This window comes from Tricharina praecox, assembly GCF_024521635.1.
Source record: "Tricharina praecox strain CBS 144465 chromosome Unknown BZA05scaffold_9, whole genome shotgun sequence".
Classification (NCBI taxonomy): domain Eukaryota; kingdom Fungi; phylum Ascomycota; class Pezizomycetes; order Pezizales; family Pyronemataceae; genus Tricharina; species Tricharina praecox.
The window spans coordinates 152,384-171,207 of NW_026250411.1; the positions used below are offsets into that span (position 1 = coordinate 152,384).

Here is an 18,824-nt window from a genome sequence, read left to right on the forward strand (position 1 = left end):
GACGGCGGGTAGGTAAACTGGTTGAGGGGGGGTGGAAAGAATGTTGAAGGGCGCAAGGCAGAGAGAGAGAGAGAGAGAGAGAGAGAGAGAGAGAGAGAGAGAGAGAGAGCGAGCATTCGTCTGTTGAGACGTAACGTGAGGCATCGAGTGTTGTGTGTGATACCTACAGTACCGCGGTGACTCGCTCGGGCAGCTCGGAATATCGGAGATTGAAGATGATTGGGAGGCGCTGTGCATACTCTACATACATACACACATACATAGGGCTGTGTTGTTTGGGTCTGGGTCTGGGTTTGAGAACACAGCCGGCGAATGGCAAAGCACAATTGATGACTGGCGCAGTGTGTTACATTGAATACGGTGCGGACTCGTCATGGCAGCAATTGCGACGACGACGGCGACGCCCCTGTCGCGCGGCGCGCCGAGCAGCTCTGCAGACACCCCTCCAGAGTCCAGAGAGAGAGAGGAGAGCCCACGGGTTCATGCGGCGCGAATCAATAGGAACGCGTGGGCACGCCAAGGAGTTACCCGAAAAACGGTTCGAAATAACACACCTTAACTAAGACCCACGACACTGGCGTGCTTGACTAGTGCGTGGTGGTTAGCGCTAGCTGGGTAAGGGCGCCGAGGCGGAGCCGGGCGAAGGCGAATGTTGCAAGCTCCGATTTCCCAGCGCCCTGTTTATTGGTGGTGGTGGTGGTGGTTGTGGTTGATGATGATGTCTCAGGTGCGACAGATAGCGAACACATCCGATTCGGGAGGTCTCGCCCACCGTCTCGTCTGCACACACACGGGTGGGTGGGTGGGTGGGTGCCTGCCTCGTCTCCGTCCACCCACTCACACCCCCCCCTTCCACCCCCAGCCGCTTGTTCGCTCGTTCCTGCTGGCTGCAGCAGACAGGAAGGAAGTGAAGGAAGTCGGTCCGTGTCGTCGCTCGTTGGACACAAAACTGCTTTGCTTTTCAGGCGACCAGTCAGGTCGCCCCGTCCTCCCCCCATTCCTCCTCCCCGCAGGTGGGATGTGATAGGTAGGGTAGTCCGCGACCGCAGCGAGCGCGAGTCGTCAGTCGTCAGTCGTCAGCCGGCCGGCCGGCCTCCCGACGATTGGAGATGATGGCTTGGGTACCCAGGGGCGTAATCAAATCTAGATGTTTCGTTTCCCTTGGGGATCGTTTGTGTTTTTTTGTCAACACGTAACCAACCATCCATGCTGTGAGATGGAGTCATCTAGGAACACCTAATTCAGGCATTTCGAAGTCCGGCCAGCCAGCCAGCCCAGCAAGCCAGCCCAGCAAGCCAGCCCCCTCCAATAGGAAACTTACTCCACTTAGCAAGGGGTGGGGGATGGATGAGCAACTCAGCAGAGCGAAAGAAAAAAAAGAAAGTGAGAAAAAAGCAGTTTCTTCTTGTTGCCTTCCCCAACTGAGTAAGTTCATAACCCCCAACCCAAACCCCAAACCCAACCCAACCCATCCCCATCCCCATTACCGACGGACCGACTTGACTGGCTGGCTGGCTGGCTGGGACGGGACTGGCCCCACGGGAAGGGAAGGGGAGGGAAGAGAAGGGAAAGGAACGGAAGGGAAAGGGCGCGCGAACATGTCATCGTCATCGACATGGTGGAGGTGGTGCCGCCGCCGCACCGCACCCCGATGTCTTAGCCATGTATGCACCTTAGGTGCTTACCTAGTTCCAGCCGGGCGACGGACGGCGGACGGCGGGCGGTCGGACGGTTGGATGAACGGACGGTCGGACGACGGTCGGTCGGATAAGAGGTGGATGCGGTGCGCACATCAGCTGCGACGGGCAGCTGGGAGCGAACTTGCCCAGCCAACCACCGGACCCATCTCACTCTCCCCCCCGTCCCCGAAGTATGTAGAGCACATACTCTACATACACGCCTCATGCCCAACCTAGCAGTCGACGATGATCGTGTTCGATACTCTAGAGTACTCTACACGACCCCGCGGGGCCCTCCTGCACAGCACAAACAGCCGGCGGGCCCTATGTAGAATAACCAGTACTATGGCTGACACGGCCTGCGGCACATAGATACCTGCTTAGCCACTCTACACACATATACGGCGCGCGCGCACAGGCCCGAAAGGGCTACCTATGTGCTCTATGTTTGGATGGGACGGATGGATTTGTATATAGAACCGCATGTAGGAAGGTCAAGGACCTATGACACCGCATAGCATGCATACTCTACGGTTGCAGCGGAGCCCCAGAGTGCTTCATGGGGACTAGGTACCTTATACATGTAGGTACCTCATGTAACTCCATGTAGCATCAGGCTGGCTGGTGACTTTCCGCGATTCGATGGAGTTGCGGCAACTACCATCATAGATACATGGAGTCCATGCTTTCCCAGGTAGGCATGGCGGTGTTTTTTTCTCTCTTGCGGACCTAGCATACCGGAGCGTCGTCGACTCGTCGTCGGCGGGAAGGATGGCCGAAAAAAGCCATCGTCGTCGTTAAGTCCGCCTAGAGCAGCGTAGCGAGAACCCGTCGAACAAAAAAAAAAAAAAACAGGTCCAGTCCAGCCCCGATAAACTACGGCATCCCTGTCATTTCCTATCCTGTCCTATCCTGTCCGGTCCTGTCGGTGGTGGGGGGGCGGGGAGGAACTTCGCGTGTCACCTCTAAGAAAGCGGAGGAGGAAGTGGAGGAGGAAGAAGCTTCATACGGCTGGGCTGGGCCAGGAAAGGAAGAGAAAAGGGAAAAAAAGAAAAGATGGCAGGGATGGATGACATGGAAGAAAACGCGGAGATGGTGGTTTAGCACGAACAAGACAAGAGACTCGAGACTCGAGAGGACAAAGCAAGCAGGCCACCGCTGTGACAGGGGGGGGTCCCACGCGGAATTTGCGAGATCAAAAAGTCCAACACAAGTTCGTCTGTAGAACTCTAGACAGCGACTATGTAGATACGGTACTTGGTTAAACCGTAACTATCATGCCTAACTAGCGGACTGCCCAGAGTACCATACAGGCGAGGAAGGCACTCCGCTACTGCCCCTGAGCCTGAACCTGAACCTGAGCCGATGTGTCCTAACTGGGAACTTAGTTTCAGGTCACACCCGGAAGGATGGACGATTCACGAGGTTGCATGATTTGATTTGTCGAGATGGACGGACGATGGGTATGGCAGTTGCGATGCTGCCGGTGGTGGTGACTGCAGACGCCTTGCTGAAGCCTGAAGGTGTAACGCCGACGCACTTACTCTACCTGACGACAGCGACGGCAAAGCGAGAGCGGAGAGTGATTGCCGCGCTCTGACACTCCCTTTGCTGGCTGAGTGTAGAGCATGTATCAAGTTCTCGTGCATTGCATGCAGGTATCCACCACCACCAACTGCTGGATGGGCCTCTTCTCTTCAGGCCGTGTTGTTGTTATTGTTATTGCTGCCGTTGTTGTTATTATGGCTGTTGCATGTTGTTGCATGTTGTTGTTATTAATGTCGTTTTGCTTTTGACCAGAGCTGCGATGCCCACGGCCCACCACGGGCCATGGCCATCACCGGCTGGCGAGCTCGCGAGTTCTGCATAACTTCTGCTTCGAAAACGGGCTGAAAAGGAAAAAAAGAAAGTAAAAAACACTCTGCAACGCGCGGCAGGTTCCACGATACTCTACTCTGCCTACATACTCTATGTTACTATCCACAGAGAACAGGTCTGACCGGAATTTCTCATCACGATTTCGTTTTGGGGGGCGTTCTCGTATTCCTTTTTGGTGGTGGTGGTGGTGATCTCGAAGACGGGCGCCTTTTTGCAGCCTCGATATTTACCCGTACTCCACCCGGTGCAACAAGAACAGGCCGCAAGCAAGCTCGCCGGAAATTTACCCTGTCGAACCGAACCGAAGGCATATCATCCAGATTCCATCGAAACCGATGCAATCGAATAACCTACATATAGTACTACATATCGAAAGCAACGCCCCATTTACCCATTCAACAACGATGGGGAGCAGCAATCAACCCGGGTAAGCGTTGGTTAACTACCTAGGTAGCTCCCGATAAGGACGTCGGTAGTTACATAGAGGTTTGGAGGATAGAATAGAATAGGATAGGATAGGATAGGATAGCGAGAGAACGTTGCGCAGAGCTTGCTGTGAGATATACCTAGAGAATCGGTGATGCCATTGCCATCTCGAGTAGAGCAACCACCTACCGACCCCAAAGGCCTCACCCGGAATCGGCTGGATGTTTGGACTCGCAATCCTAGCACGGGGAGTTTTGAATCTACTATTGGTACTCGTCGGGCGTCCAACCGCCGGTGGTGGTGGTGGATCCGTTTCCCTCCCTCCCTCCAAACACTTCCGTACTGAGGCAGTAGACCCCCATACTCTAGGTACATCCGAGCGGCTGGAGAGAGCTCGACAGGAAAGCAGCTGAACCTGGTGACGCAGCGGGGGCGGCGGGGGCGGCCGAATGAAGGGCCGCCAGATGAGCATGTTTCTCGCAAAGCAGGAAACCGTTAAGGCATGTACTCCAGGTATGTAGAGATACCATGTATGTATGGTCGATGCGCATCGAGCTGCTGTCTCTTTCCTGTGTTCCCCGGCTGGCGCACCCACTCTCACCGGAGATTTTCTTTCCAGAACGCACCACTAGGTACAAGCGATCATCGCCTCTAGAGTGCGGTCGAGCATCTCTTCTTCCTTCTACCGAAAACAGGCAGAGTACCTAGGTCCCTACATACACACGTCGGGGGAGTATCTCCGTGAGTGTATGTGTGCGCATTGGATGCCCCCGAGGTGGGGAGCCATTTGATTCGCCGCTGCCATAACCTTCCTTCCTTCTGATGGGCCGATCGGTGCTCGCCTGGAACGGCTGTTGGCATCGATCACTCTGCCTGTATGTACATAGAGCATGTATGGAGGTATGCACTCAATTGGAGACGTTGCAGGTCCCGGGCCGCCTATATATGTGTGCATGTAGACGATGTGGTCGGTGCGGTGCGGATGCGGTGGAGGGAAGGAGCGGCCGGAGAGTAGTGGACAAGGTCCCGAGCGATCGTATGGCGGCGTCTCCGGCCCGGCGGCTACTTCTAGATGTGCTGGGTGCCAGCCAGCCAGCGCGGGCCAGGGTGACAGGTGGGTTGGAGGGACCGAGGTGGGTGGTTAGGTGGTGGGTGCCGCTTACTCATTATGCCCCGGACCGACCTAGCGTCGGTCCTTCCAGCTGCAATGCGGCTGCGACGGAAACCTTCCATTTCAGGCTCACCAACTAAGTTAGGACATCATCAGCATCATCATCAGCAGCAGCAGCAGCAGCATCATCATGAGCGGCGCTCGCCGGCTAGAAGACACCACCACCATCACCACCGAGCAAGCATCACGATAGTTGCCGCATGAAGGATCCCAGTCCGTCGCTCTCGCACGCCACGCCACGCTGTCGTGGTCGGTCGGTCGCTCGCTCTCGCCCCTCGTAGCGTAGCGCCTACATGCAAAATTCGAAATTTCCCCTTGGAGAGGGTCCAACAGACAAACAGCTTCCGAACACACCGAGGGAGCGAGAGGCAAATAAGTACTTTTAGTCTAGGTCCTTAGTTTAGTTACCGGTATGTACTCTACTCTAGGAGCACGGACGCACGTTCCAGAAAGGCTGCGTGAGGGGAGGGGGAGGAGGGGGGGAAAGTGTGGGGCATCGTATTTTTTTTTCCTGACACCAGATGCCCGGGACTATTAGTGGGCCAGCTAGCGCTCTCGGCCAATCAAAACGGCCTCTGCGTTCGAATCCTGCGGGCATGGACATCCATGTTTGGCAGGGCTGTACGATAACTGCCGATACCGAGCTGCCAGGCCAGATCCCGGGAAGGGAACGAACGAGTCTGTACTCTATGTACATCTAGGTACTCTATCGTCAGCATAGGCATAGGGAGCCTGCTAGCCGCGGGTCAGGAACTGCAGGCGAATCATGAACCTCCGACGCGGAGAGGCGTGCGCTTAATCCTGAAGCTGGGAGGGGGGGGAGGGGGGCGGAGGTACGAGGAGGCATGGGGGGAGGGGGACGGCATGCAATATAATAAGTGTCAACCATGGTAATAACAGCCAACTCATCACCAAAAGGGCATGTACCCGTCGTCGTCGTCGTCGGTCGGTCGGTCAGTTAGATAATTGTCGGCTAATAACGATGAGGCCTGCGCACAGTGAGCCCAGAGTGCTTTAACTGCTTGTGAATATGGTTCATGTGCACTCTCTTCTCGGTGCTGTGCTCAGTGCTCGGTGCACCACAGTGGCCACAGTAGTTATCTACGCGCTCGCACGGTTTTCCGGACACATCCACTTTGCAGCCGGGAAGTGCGACGCCGCGTTCTGCATTGGTGCATGGGCGAGCAATCGCGATAATACTCTATATCGTCGGGCGTCGTCTTTGCATGCCCTTGCGGAATACGCTTTCTGTTCCGGGCCACTACCTACCTGGTAGGTGGTGACTGACTTCCGCGGACCGCATGGAGGAGGAGGAGGCGGAGGCGGAGGAATAATAAGACGATCGCCACGTTCCAGCCCCGTCCTGCGCAACATTCGACTGTTTTGTCTCCACCATTCAAGGGGGGGGTGGGCACGGTAGGCAGGTGAGGGATCTAAAATCCGACAGATATGCAACTTTTTGTTCGTCAAACACGACACAACACAACAACACGACAAGACACGACACACGACACAGACAGCCGATGGGGCCGTGGCTCGTCGCACTAGGCATGGCTGGACGCGACGGGGGAAGCTCCTTCCCGTCCGCGTTCGGAGAGGACAGCGGCAAATCAGGGTTTGCTTGCCTTCAAACAGACGTCTGCGATTTTTCATATTCGCCTGTGATAACATGTTGCTCGCTCCTTCGCTCCCTTGCTCCCTTGCTGCCTCGCTCTCTCGCTCCCGCGTCCCGTCCGGCCGTGTCCGTCCCCACGTCCGTCTTATGGGCGGAGTTACATATGATACGTTTGGCGTACGTACGTACGCCAACTTGATCACGAAGCATGGAAGCCGTCGTTTGTGTATCATCGGATGCCGCCTTTCGCGATCCTTCCTTCCGACCAATATGGATGGATAGCGACCAGTGTCCCCAGAGCACTCCGTCTACCCAGGTAGGTACCTGTGTACATACTTGCTGCAGGTCATGACACGATCATGGGGAAACAGCAAGTCGAGCGCTAACCAGCACCGTCATTCCAATCCAAAACCCTAGCTGATTCGACTATGGGCAATCAGCGCTCCGAACATGTGTCCGAATCCACACACACGCAAGCAACCACGCACGCACTCACTCGCTCACCCACACATTTGCAGCAGCCAACAGCATACATCATCATCACCGTCGTCCACCTGAACCGCACGCAGAGGAAACCCCGTAGCCTGCCTGCCCGACCTGGTGGTCGTTGGAGGAGGGGAGGGGGGTGTCGTACCGGGACGAAGGAACCAGTCATTTAGAGGTTTTGAGTCGGCATGGCGAAACGTTCGACTTGCAAGGGGCAGCGGCCAACCGCATATCTGTACTTACGGTGACATCCATGATGATGGACCGGAGCGCATGGGGGAGGAGGGATGGGGGAAATACCTACCTGCTCTACATACCGCACCGCACCGCGCCCCATCTCATACGGGCAGACGCCTATCCTTTGAGCAATTGTGAACCCTTGCGCGAGCCTTAGAGCGATCTGCAATGCAAGTTTCTGGGTATGTAGGGTGCTGCTGCTGCTTCTGCCCCACCAACCTTGTTCGTTCGGTCCTCGAGGGGAAGTGCGCAGCGTACATATCATACATACATGCTCTAGAGTAGTTACTCTACAGGTGGTGGTGGTTGTGAGGTTTCGTGGCGTCGCGGCCTGCTCGTCGGTTGCTCCTGCCGATAATGATAAGGCCCGACATGAACATTCCTTCCCCTCGCAGCAGCAGCAGCACCACCACCACCATGGCCACCACCATGACCACCATCACTGGCCCTTGCACTACATTGCTCCGCCCGTTCCACCGACGACGCAGGCGAATCACTGGATACATCCGGGTATGTCTGACGCGAGTAGTGTGTATCATAGAGCATGTATGTAGAGGGTGTAGAGTACCTACATCAACCACGTACCGACCTTCTCTCCGCGGCGATGGCCTCGCTCGGTGATTAGGTTGTTGGGGTTGGCTCGCAGTCGCTAGTGGATCGCAACTCCGCCCGCCGCCGCCACGCACCTCAGCACGCGCTCCGGCCCTTGTGTGGAGTTAGAGTACGTGAGAGGCAGAGAGAGAGAGAGTGTGTGTGGTCATGGCCCCACAGCTCATGATGGAATGGAATGCGAGAGAGAGAGAGAGGAGAGAGAGAGACAGAGACAGAGAGAGAGAGAGAGAGAGAGAGAGAGAGAGAGAGAGAGAGAGAGAGAGAGAGAGAGAGAGAGAGAGAGAGAGAGAGAGAGAGAGAGAGAGAGAGAGAGAGAGAGAGAGAGAGAGAGAAGTGTGTGTGTGTGTCTGTGTGTGTGTGCTCGGCGCCCGCTCTCGCCCTTCCTTCCTTCTCCTCTTTCGCTCTGTCGTGATCCGGCCTGGCTGGTGGATAGGTCTGTTCCCCACTCCGGCTACACACTACGGTATGCTAGGCAGTTGGTGCCTCCATTCTAGCTGACGTGAAGAATTCAAAGAGGAAGAAAGACGAAGAAGAAGAAACTTGCACTAGCGAGAGAGGTGGAAGTGCAAAGGGCAAAATGCAAAATGCAAAATGCAGCTTTGCTTTTTCCTTGCACTTTGGCTTTGCATCGTGAGTCGTCCGCCTGCCTGCAACCACCCTCTGCAGAATTCTAAGTTAGCCACCACCATCACCACTTACCAGCATCATCATCACCACCACCACCACCACCGCACTTTTGCCCCAGCCGGCCTACAACATCCACCCCCTCCTCGCCTTAGCCAGTCATCCCCTCCCTCGTCTTCCTCATGCTATACCCCCCCGCCCCTCCCTTGTAACCTTGTCGTCGGCTCGACCGCGCACGTACCCACACAGAAATCTAGCTGCTGTACCAACAACCCGGCGTGGGTCCTTTCCTCCAACCAAACACCCTTGCCCGCACTCCAGACTATTTTTCCCGAGCCATCACCCATGTCCACCACACCCTCTCTTACATCAACCCTCTAAACGTCCCCCCATGTCCATGGCCCACCCTATCGACCTTTTGATACCTCCACGCTGCCCGCTCGTCAAATCACACCCTCCGCTTTCTGAATCGAGATCTCAGCTGCATGGCCTTTGTTCCCACTGAGTCTCATCCACCCTCCACACACCCCTCCCCCCTCCGCTAACCCCCCCTCCTAAAAGAAAAAAAAACCTACTCTAGCATATACACACATGCTGCTGCTACTGCTGCATCTTCCGCGCGCGCCCATGCACATCCATGCTTTCCGTCCGTTATGACCAGTTATAACGACGCGGCCCCTTCAAATTTCCGTACCGAATCCTGTCTCGCGGGATCGTCTCTTGCTTCATACATACATCTGCTAGTGTGTCGCTTTGCCAACCGCTGAGGAGGAAAGTGACCATGCGTTACGTTGCCGTTCTTCCCCATGTGGTCTGACTTCGGGTAGTACTTATCGGGCATGGTCCCCTCGAGATCGATCTCTCCCACCCCCCCCCCCCTCCCCCACACACACCCACGCATACACAAAGATAGATATATTTGTAGACTTCCCTTCCATATTCACTTCATCGTCAACATCAATATTCGACTCGAGTCCATCCCCACCCACCCTCAACCATTACTCACCACTCACCATCACCCACGACTCGACTACAACTCACTTCCCTCTTCTCCACCTCAAATAATCATCACACTGTATGCTCAATCATTCTTCCAACCCTTCCGTGAACACTCCTCTGATCTGTATCCGTAGACACATTCATACAACATGGACTCAATGGCCTACACATATGGTTTCGATCAGAGCTACGACGCAGAACGACAAGTCTACTACGACCCATCAATATACCACCCGGATGCCCCGCTGTTCACGCAGCAGGAGCTCGGTGGTTTCGAGCCAGCACAGTTCACGCTTGACCAGATGACCGGAGTGGAGGATATGGATATGGGCATGGGAATGGGAATGGGAATGGGAATGGGAATGGCGTGGGAGCAGCAGCAGGAAAAGTCGATGGGCTGGGGATATGGTGATATGGCAGGGTACAACTTGCCCATGGAGTACCCGCAGATGACGGATTTCTACGGGGGGTGTTTCCAGGATGAGACCGCCGGGAGTTGCCAGACGAGCCCGTTCCAGACTCAGTTCCAACAACAGCAACATCAACAACAGCTACCGGCTTCGCCAATCACTCCGGCTGGCTCGCCGCTGCAGTATGCCAACCACTCGGCTCCTTCGGCTTTCCTGTTGGTGCCCGTCGAGAACAACAACGGCCAGTACCAGTACAGCGCCTACCAAGTCCCTATGGCCAGTGCCGACAACTACATCGGTCAGCTCGCTTACCAGAGCGGATTCGAGTCCCAGCACGCATCGCCATACACAGTTCCATCCCTGACGGCATCCCCAGTGTCTCAGTCCGCCCCAGCAGCGGAAGAGGTGGAGGAGGACGAGGAGGAGGAAGAAGAGGAGGACGAGGAGGAGGACGAGGACGAAGAGAAGGACGACAAATCTGTTCTGCCCAATTACGGAAACACCGAGCTGCGAGGCATGGGACTCTACGACGACACGCCGGACCTCATGTACTGTGCCACACCGGTCAATTGCTCACCAGTGACGCCCCACGACCAGCTCCGGCCAACACTTGGCCGAGGGCTCGTTCTCGAGCGCAGCTTCGGCCTGCCAGCCAAGATGATTAAGGACGAAGACAACAGCAGTGACATCCGCGACGATTCCTGGCGCACGCGCCGCGAGTCCGTGTATTAAACTTTCGCTTGCTTTTTTATATATATTTTTTGAACCTTCGCTTCTTCGGTATCTATTACTTACAACATTCGACATTACATACGGGGATCGATTGCGTTTGTTTGTTTACATTTTTACATTTTTTTTTCCCAAGTCACACTCATTCGGCATTCCTTTGTCTCCCAGGGCGGGCGGTGTTTTCTGCTTTCTTTCGCTTTCTGCACATAAACTGTATCTTTATCTGTATCGGCATAACGGCGCGTGTGGGGTTTTTTTTTTGGTTTAGGCTGGTTTATTTTTTGTTTTTCGCTTTTCATTATTTATTTGCTTAACGCGGTGGGGGGCGGGGTTTTTCTATTTTATCGATTGTACACTTCCTTCTTTGAGGGCATCGGGTTGGGGGGTTTTCGTGGTTTACTTTTTTTTTGCAGTCCGTTTTCGGAGAAGTTAAAGACGGGGCACACAACTAGCATAGCAAGCAGGGGTTTTGGGGATCGCGAGGTTTTTTTTATTTTTTTTCGTCTTTTCATTTTTTTTTGACGAAAGGAGTCTTATCCAACTTTTAGAAAGATATGTTTTTTTTGGGAGGGGGGCGGCGGACTTGAGAGCGGCTTTTCTTGTCTGACGGGTATCTCCGGTAGGGAGGAGGAGGAGGAGGAAAGGTTGGACTTGGACTTGGACGTGGGACGTGGCGTGGATAGTTGTGGATGGATGTGGATGAAAGGCAGTTGAATCGAACAGGGAAGGTCGCGAAGAATAACCAAGATTTTGAGACTTCCAGTGCTGTAATCCGAGACGAGCAACGCAATACTTGATACCTGCCTGCTGGGTATAATTAATCTCAACTGTGCCACTTTCGATCTCACCTCAACTTAACTCATGTCACCTCTCCCGACATGACTACCTGAGCACTTACCCACATACATTTCATACCCAACAGCACACTAACACTAACATTATGTAGAGAAGTTAATGTCGGTTAATACTTCTACTTTACTTGACTTCACTTTACTCCTCCAGTCCAGAGGCCAGGGCCCAGGATGCCAGGTATCGACTATCGACTATCGACTGTGTATCGATCATGTACAAACATATCGCCTTGATATCACCAGCTGTTTATATCCCCTCCAGCCTCGGCGCTAACCACTCACTATACATGTCGTGCATCAGCATCAGCATCAGCATCATCGCTCTCGAATCTCGAATCTCGATGGGTACACAAGTACCTGTAAGGTAAGGTAGAGTAAGTACCGCAGTTAGCTACTTCGTTAGTTATATCCAACTCCGTCACTGCGTGTCATGTCATCACGATTCAGTGAGCACGGAACGGCACTGGCACGGCACTGGCACTGGGAACCGTATGTAAACGTGGGAATTTGGAACAAACCCATGTTTAGAAACATGGGCGGGGCTCCGTTCACGTGTCAGCAGGCGGTGGGCGGTGGGCGGTGGGTGTGTCCTCATCATCATCAGTGTTTCTCGTTTCGGATATTGGAAACTCAGCTCAAAAACCTTGGTACCTTCTTCGAATCCCCGATTCCGCGGCCCGCGCTAGGTGTTCACGAGAGTGAGGGAGGGAGAGGGAGAGGGAGGGAGACAGGCGCGGAATTTCTGGGTGAGGGGGGCAAAAGCGTGGGGTTGATTACTGCGACGAATCGGTGGCACAACTCTCGCCCTCTCTCGTGAGTAGAATAGAGTATCCATTGCGTGGGGAGCTCGACCTTTCCGACTGACCGACCGGCCACAATCGTTTCGTGTACTCTGGGCAGGTACTCCTTCCGGGAGAAGGAACGTTGGGGGGGGCGTTGGGGGGCGTTGAGTGGGGGGATATAACCTATCGTATCGACGATGATCGATAATTTACGGTTCTATCGGTTGCCATAGCATAGAACCATGGAGGTAACTATCGAGCTGGCTATCATGTCCCCCATCATACATCTGATAGAGTAGAGTACAGGCTTCCGTAAGTATCATAGTAAACTCCGCATCAGGGTCCTATTTAACCCACGCAACCTACGTACGCGGCAGCTGGCTGGGTGCTGGGTGCTGGGTGCTGGGTGCTGGCCAACGAACGAGCGAAGCAGGAGGAACAGGAGGCAGGAGGAGCAGGAGGGAGCGTCCACAGCCCGGCGACAAGGCCCAGCCAGCCAGCCAACCAGCCAATAAGCCAATAAGCCCCACTGCCTCAGCACTCAGCCAGCCTGGCCCCACCACCACGCACCACCGGGCCCACACCCACACCCAGCTCTCCGCTCTACAACTGTTCCCAGTATCTATGTACACTCTACACTCACACTAACCCTTCCTTCCCCGGCCACCCAATCAAGACAAGCGTCCATCAGCTCGGGTATCACGCCGAAACGACGAACAGACAAGCGAGGGAAAGGGAAAGGGAAAGGGATGGATGGATGTGTGGATGGATGGGTGGGTGGGCGGCTGCTGCTGCTCCTGCTGGGGGGCCCAGCGGGGGAGGCTGTCGTCTTTTTTTGCGTGCGTGCGTGCGTGCGTGCGTCGATCTGGCTGCTGACGTTATATCTCTTTTTTGTTTTTGTTTTTGTTTTTTCCTTTCCCGGGCTGTGGGTGTGTGTGTGGGTGTGTGTGTGTGTGTGTGTGTGGGTGTGGGTTGTGTGTGTGTGTGCTCGCCACCAACAAGAGCAGCAGCAGCAGCAGTGGGAGCAGCAAAGCTAAGCTAGGGAGGGATGAAGGAAGGTGTTGTGAGGTTTTTCGGTCATTTCTTTTTTACTTCTTTCTTCGTCTTCTTCCAACCGGTAGGTGGGGTTTATATGTAATTTGAGCTGGCCTGCCTGCCTGCAGCTGGTAGGTGGTGAGTGAGGTGCTGGCTGCAAATTCCATAGCTAGAACGGCGGGGACATCACCGGCTGGCTGGCGAGTTCTCACAAACTGAAAATGCGCGAGCGACTGACTCGTAAACCCCCCACCCCTAACTAATTCCTCCTCCAGACTCCTCCAGGCTCCTCCTCTTCAAGACTCCTCCACCAACCCGCAGCAGGCAGGCAGGCTGACCTCAGTCGGTGAGCAAGTCAATCGGGCGTCCCACTTACTTATCTCGAATCACTGCAACTAACTATAGTACTAGCACCTACCGACTTGCTTACTGGGCCATAACTGGGTACTCTACTCTTCTCCACCAACTCACCTGTCGGCGGACATGATGGGTGGACGCACCGCGACACCGGCGAACGAACGAAGCTCCACATGTATGTGTGTATGGTTTATTCTGGTATTTGCTTTTTCGCTGCCCCTAGGATGTAGGTACTCATCGGATCCCTGGAAACCTAGGCCCTTCTTTCTTCCTTCCTTCCTTTGCTTCCGTCTCGTCTCGTCTCGTCTCGTCAGATTACCCCACAAAACGGAACGAACGAGCGAACGAACGAGCGAACGAGCGAGCAAAAGAGGGGGCCGCCGCATCGTGCGATAATACTCTACTCTACTCTGCCTACTCTATGCTATGATGCTATATACACATCCCCCCTCTATCGTGCTCTAGTTAGCGGCCTCGAGTATTTCGCTCTATGCGCGAGTTGTTTCTGTGTCTCTCCGCTCCAAGTGTCTTTCTTTCTTTCTTTCCCTCCTCCTTCTTCGTTCGCGATGACGATGACGATGATGATCATGGGTTGGGCTGGGGCGGTCGCCGGTCGGTCGGATGAGTGAGTGGGCTATCTACTCTACCCAAGTAGAGCATGCACAGTGCTGGCCAGCCAGGCCAGCCAGGCCAGCTCTTCCTTCCATGTGCACGCAAACCACAACCACCACCGAGACCTGCGGATCCCATCCATGCATCTCAGAGTCTCAGACACCACAAGCACGAAAATAAAATAATAACAAAACTGAGCAAAAACAAAAACAAAAATAGCGACCACCTCACCAGCCACATTACTCTATCTACTGCCTGGCCTGCGTTCAACTTCAACATTGCAAACAAACCGCCCCATTCCCGTCCCAACCAGTCGTCCCCTCACGCTTGGCGGAACGTGCAGCATGACATGTATGTGTGTATGTCAGTACTAGAGTACACATACATATGCGTCCAACACAACGGGGGGCAGGGCGGGGGCGGGGCGAGGCGTCGCGGAGCATGCGTCATGCTTTCTTTCCCTCTCCATCCTTCAGCTCAGCTCATCGAATGGAATGGAATGGGATGGGGTACTCTAGCTATGTGGATATGTATGTGGGTATTTATCCAGCCGGAATGTACCGTGACTGCCCATACATACATATCGGGTACATATGATGTGCATAGGTACTCGATGGAAGCGTGGAGGAAGCTGGAGGAAGGAATAGATACCGGGGAGGGGCTGTACCATACACCACAGGACAGGACTACGGAAGTATGTACCTATGTCCTTACAGGTGGAGTACATACATACACACTCTACATCTCACCTGGAAACCCGTATCGAAACGCGTACGCTTCAACTTCACCTTCGCCTTCGGGGGGTACCATGCCATAGGTGTATATCGAGTTCGTATCCGTCATCATCCATCATCCATCGTCCGGTGTGCGGCGTTCACTCGTCGGTATCTACCTGTATACCCAGCTAAACAAAATACGGTACCTACCTAATCTGCCTACCTGCTCTGGATAGATACGATGGCGTTTCCCTCGCCTTACATACATACGATCCTTTACGTTGGATGCTCTAGAGCAGGTAGCTACAATGACCCGTGGGCACTGGGCACTGGGCACTGGGCGCAGTCGCCGATTCAACATTCAACCGACGCACTTGCACCACTATTTACTAGCTACCACCACCACCACCACCACTACCATCATTATAACAAATAATACACACACGCACACACACACAAACCCATAGAAACACCACACACCCACGGGTACGGGGCAAATCTCGGTGCAGCCGATATGCAACTACATGAGCGGATCTACCAGGTATCTAGGTAGCATGTAGGTGCGATAGAGTACTCTAGGTACATGCTAGTACTTCGATAAGTACCCAGGTCGTTAGTACCACCTATATGTATGTTCCAACTCGCCTCTGCCGCGCCGCGCTTGTGGCGCGCGCGCACTACTCTCCGCTCATTCGCTCTACGCAGAGCCCAGAGCATGTATCCAGAGTAGGTAGCTGTCTGTCTGGCTGTTGGTTTGGTGGCTGAATATGGTGCGACTGTGATTTCGGTTGGAAGGGAGGAGGGATATCGATGGGATGGACCTGGGGAGGAGGGGGCCCGCTGTTCTGGCGCTGGGGAACAGAACATACCCGGAGTCCAGTCCCGGAGTCCCAGGCAGCTGGTGAGTGGAGCATGGTGGAGTATGGTGGAGTGGAGTGTCGTCAGTTTGATGCGCACGGAATCTCACTCGCTATAGTAGCGATGGAGTAGTGATCCTCCATCCTCTACCCAGCCCAGCCCAGTGACTCCACCGCGGTACGCAAGCCGCACGTGAACCTGTCTCTCCTCCCCCTCCTCCTTCATCTTTCGCCGGCCGGTCGACCGATGCTGTGTGCGCGTGTGTCATCGTCATCCGTCTCTTTCCCCGGTTTACCAGTAGTTTCACCCTCTTTTTTTCCCCTTTTCTTCCCTTTCCCTTTCTTTTCTTTTCTTTTTCTTTCTTTCTGTCCAACCGACACTCCGGGGGCCGGGTCTGGCTCCAGGTCTGGGTCCGAGTCCGTGGCTGGGGCTGGGGCTGGGGCCGGGTCCGGATTGATCCGCGGAAACCGCCCCCTCCCCGACTATTCGCGTTTGGGCCGCCACCCAGCCAACCCACGTGAACACGACACGACCAGACAAAGACAGGACAAGACAAGACCCGGGGCGTGGCGCGGCGTGGCGCGGCGTGGCGTGGCGCGGCGCGGACAACTTTGCGGCCCTCTCCCTCCCCCCCGGCCCTCCCCCCCGGCGCCCTCGCCGCCGATGTCGGGGCCGTGGTTACATGTGCAGTAGTTACAGTAGTTAAGTTAGTTGCTCTAGTGCAAGATAGATGTGAGATGCGTTACCGTCTTGCATGCTACCGATATGATGATGATGATACATAGGCGTGATGGCCGGTGCCGAGTCTCCCGGGCTACACATGGCCCAGCTCGAAAAAAAAAATAGAAGAAGAAGAAGAAGAAGAGAAGAAGCTACCGGTATCTGTCGGGTCTAGAGTAGAGTATCGGGTCTGGAGTAGGCCGTGGCACGGACCTACCTACAAACCCATCATCACCTAGATGAGACGAAGTTCGAACGGAGTTTTGTTAGGTCGTTTATCTAGGTGGTTTTTCTTTCCCTCGTGGTGTTGGGATCGACGCACTAACTACCGTACTCTAGTCTACTCTACTACGCTACGCACGCCCGCCGTGATGGTATGTAGTGTTGGTGCTGGTGTTGGTGGTTTGTGATTATCTGCGAGCGAGCGTCGAGCGAGCGTCGTGTTCACCGAGAGTCCGAGACCAAGACCGAGACCGTGGCCGCGGCCGAGGTTTATGCACATAGAAAGTTTTCTTTTTCTTTCTTTTCTTTTTCTATTTTCCCAGCACAACACAACACAACACAGATGCAGAAAGAGAAAGAGAAACAGAACCAACATGACATGCCCCCCCAGGCTCCTTCCTTCGGCGTATACAGTAGAGAGGTTGTATGGCAACGGAACATGTATGCCATGAGAATTTCCGGACGCTAAGAGATCAGCCTAGGTCCAATTGAGTTAGTTAGAGTCCGGAAATTCTCATGGCATACAGGTTCCGTTGCCATACAACCTCTCTACCAAGTCGGTAGTATTTCGCCGCGCGATCCTCGCGAGACCCGTGAGACCCGCGAGGCTTGGCGGAGTCTCGAAAGCGCGTCCATAAGAACAACAGACAACAGACAACTCGGGCCCTCCTCCTGCGGTCGGTCGGTCGGTCGGTCGGTTGGTTGTTGCTAACTGCGGACGACATACTCTACCTGGATATTAGAGTGCATATAGGTCCGCAATGCATGCATCAACGAGGCGACTCGTGAGTCGTGAGACGGGTTGTTTCATGCTTCATGCTTCGTGGTTCATGCTTCATGCTACGGACTTCGTGGTTCATGCTACGGGCTTCGTGGTTCGTGGTTCATGCTTCGTGCTACGGCACCATGTACATACCTCATACATACTCTACATAGGGAGGTATGTAGTTATGCTATGTTGCTTGTCCACCCGCCTACATGAGCTTCGGATGAAGTTGCAACTTGCAAGGGAACGGGTAGGTTGTTCGTCCGGGTATCTATCTAGAGGGTGGAGCCAGTGGCCACAGCTGCCTGCTCGGTGGTGGTGGTTGGAACTTCGAACTTACCAGTGGACTCAATCGCATGCTCAAGGATCGCCCTCCCCCTAGTCCCCGCAGTCCCCGGTCATCCATCGCCAGCTGTCTCTCTGCCGTTGCTTTCGACTAGGTACCTATCCACCTAGATATGTGCTAGATATGTACGGTGGTGGTGGATGGATGTGGATATGGATATGGATCGGGGGTTAGTTACCGTATGTACGATACGGGTTACGGGTTCATTTGTGGTACATAACCAGGTAGGTACTCGAGAGCAACAGCAACAGCTACGGCAGTGGGCGGACGGGGCTCGAACATCAACATGGAGCGCGGCAGAGTGACGTGAGACGTGGACGTGGACACTGGACGCCTATATGGTACTACACATGTATAGGTAGGTGGTATCTATACCTAGTAGATACACAGAGCAAATACGTGGGTAGGTACATAGAAGCCGGACTATGCTACATAGGAACTCGAAATCTCAATCCCAATCCGTGCTGTCACTAGCAGAGCTATGTACCTTGTACATACGAGCAGTTATGTACCCTGGGAGGTCGGGGTCGGGGTCGGGGTGGGGTTGAGTCGTTGTCGTGGTGGTGGGGAGGGGGAGCGAGCACAAGGACGGGACTGCCGAAAGCGAGGCGAGACGAAAGAGCCGGACCCGAGCGGACGGAGGGAGGGAGCTGAAACGGCGGATATATAGTACTATATCTAGAGAGCAAGGCG

The 18,824-nt window shown here is 54.5% G+C and overlaps 3 protein-coding genes across 3 annotated transcripts; 2 read left to right on the forward strand and 1 right to left on the reverse strand.

Annotated features, from left to right (window-relative positions):
- Positions 1 to 6,043: 6,043 nt before the first annotated feature.
- On the reverse strand, positions 6,044 to 7,288 carry BZA05DRAFT_394495 (uncharacterized protein). Its single transcript, XM_051483333.1, has 3 exons — positions 7,266 to 7,288; positions 6,154 to 7,186; positions 6,044 to 6,073 (listed from the first exon to the last, which is right to left on the reverse strand). Exon 2 carries the CDS (start codon positions 7,000 to 7,002, stop codon positions 6,256 to 6,258), a length of 747 nt encoding a protein of 248 aa, XP_051340271.1. The 5' UTR covers positions 7,003 to 7,186; positions 7,266 to 7,288; the 3' UTR covers positions 6,044 to 6,073; positions 6,154 to 6,255.
- Positions 7,289 to 9,724: 2,436 nt separating this feature from the next.
- BZA05DRAFT_268264 (uncharacterized protein) lies at positions 9,725 to 10,926 on the forward strand. The gene is made up of 2 exons (XM_051480204.1): positions 9,725 to 9,803; positions 9,862 to 10,926. The coding sequence occupies exon 2, from the start codon at positions 9,877 to 9,879 to the stop codon at positions 10,867 to 10,869; it is 993 nt and encodes a 330-aa protein (XP_051340272.1). The 5' UTR covers positions 9,725 to 9,803; positions 9,862 to 9,876; the 3' UTR covers positions 10,870 to 10,926.
- A 3,431-nt stretch (positions 10,927 to 14,357) lies between these two features.
- Positions 14,358 to 15,585, forward strand: BZA05DRAFT_394509 (uncharacterized protein). The gene has a single exon (XM_051483334.1). It carries the CDS (start codon positions 14,550 to 14,552, stop codon positions 15,318 to 15,320), a length of 771 nt encoding a protein of 256 aa, XP_051340273.1. The 5' UTR covers positions 14,358 to 14,549; the 3' UTR covers positions 15,321 to 15,585.
- The last annotated feature ends 3,239 nt before the right edge of the window (positions 15,586 to 18,824 follow it).

Excerpts from the sequence above, each read along its gene's own strand:
- BZA05DRAFT_394495 (XM_051483333.1), bottom strand. The coding sequence starts at position 7,002 with ATGATACACAAACGACGGCTTCCATGCTTCGTGATCAAGTTGGCGTAC.
- BZA05DRAFT_268264 (XM_051480204.1), top strand. The coding sequence starts at position 9,877 with ATGGACTCAATGGCCTACACATATGGTTTCGATCAGAGCTACGACGCA.
- BZA05DRAFT_394509 (XM_051483334.1), top strand. The coding sequence starts at position 14,550 with ATGCACAGTGCTGGCCAGCCAGGCCAGCCAGGCCAGCTCTTCCTTCCA.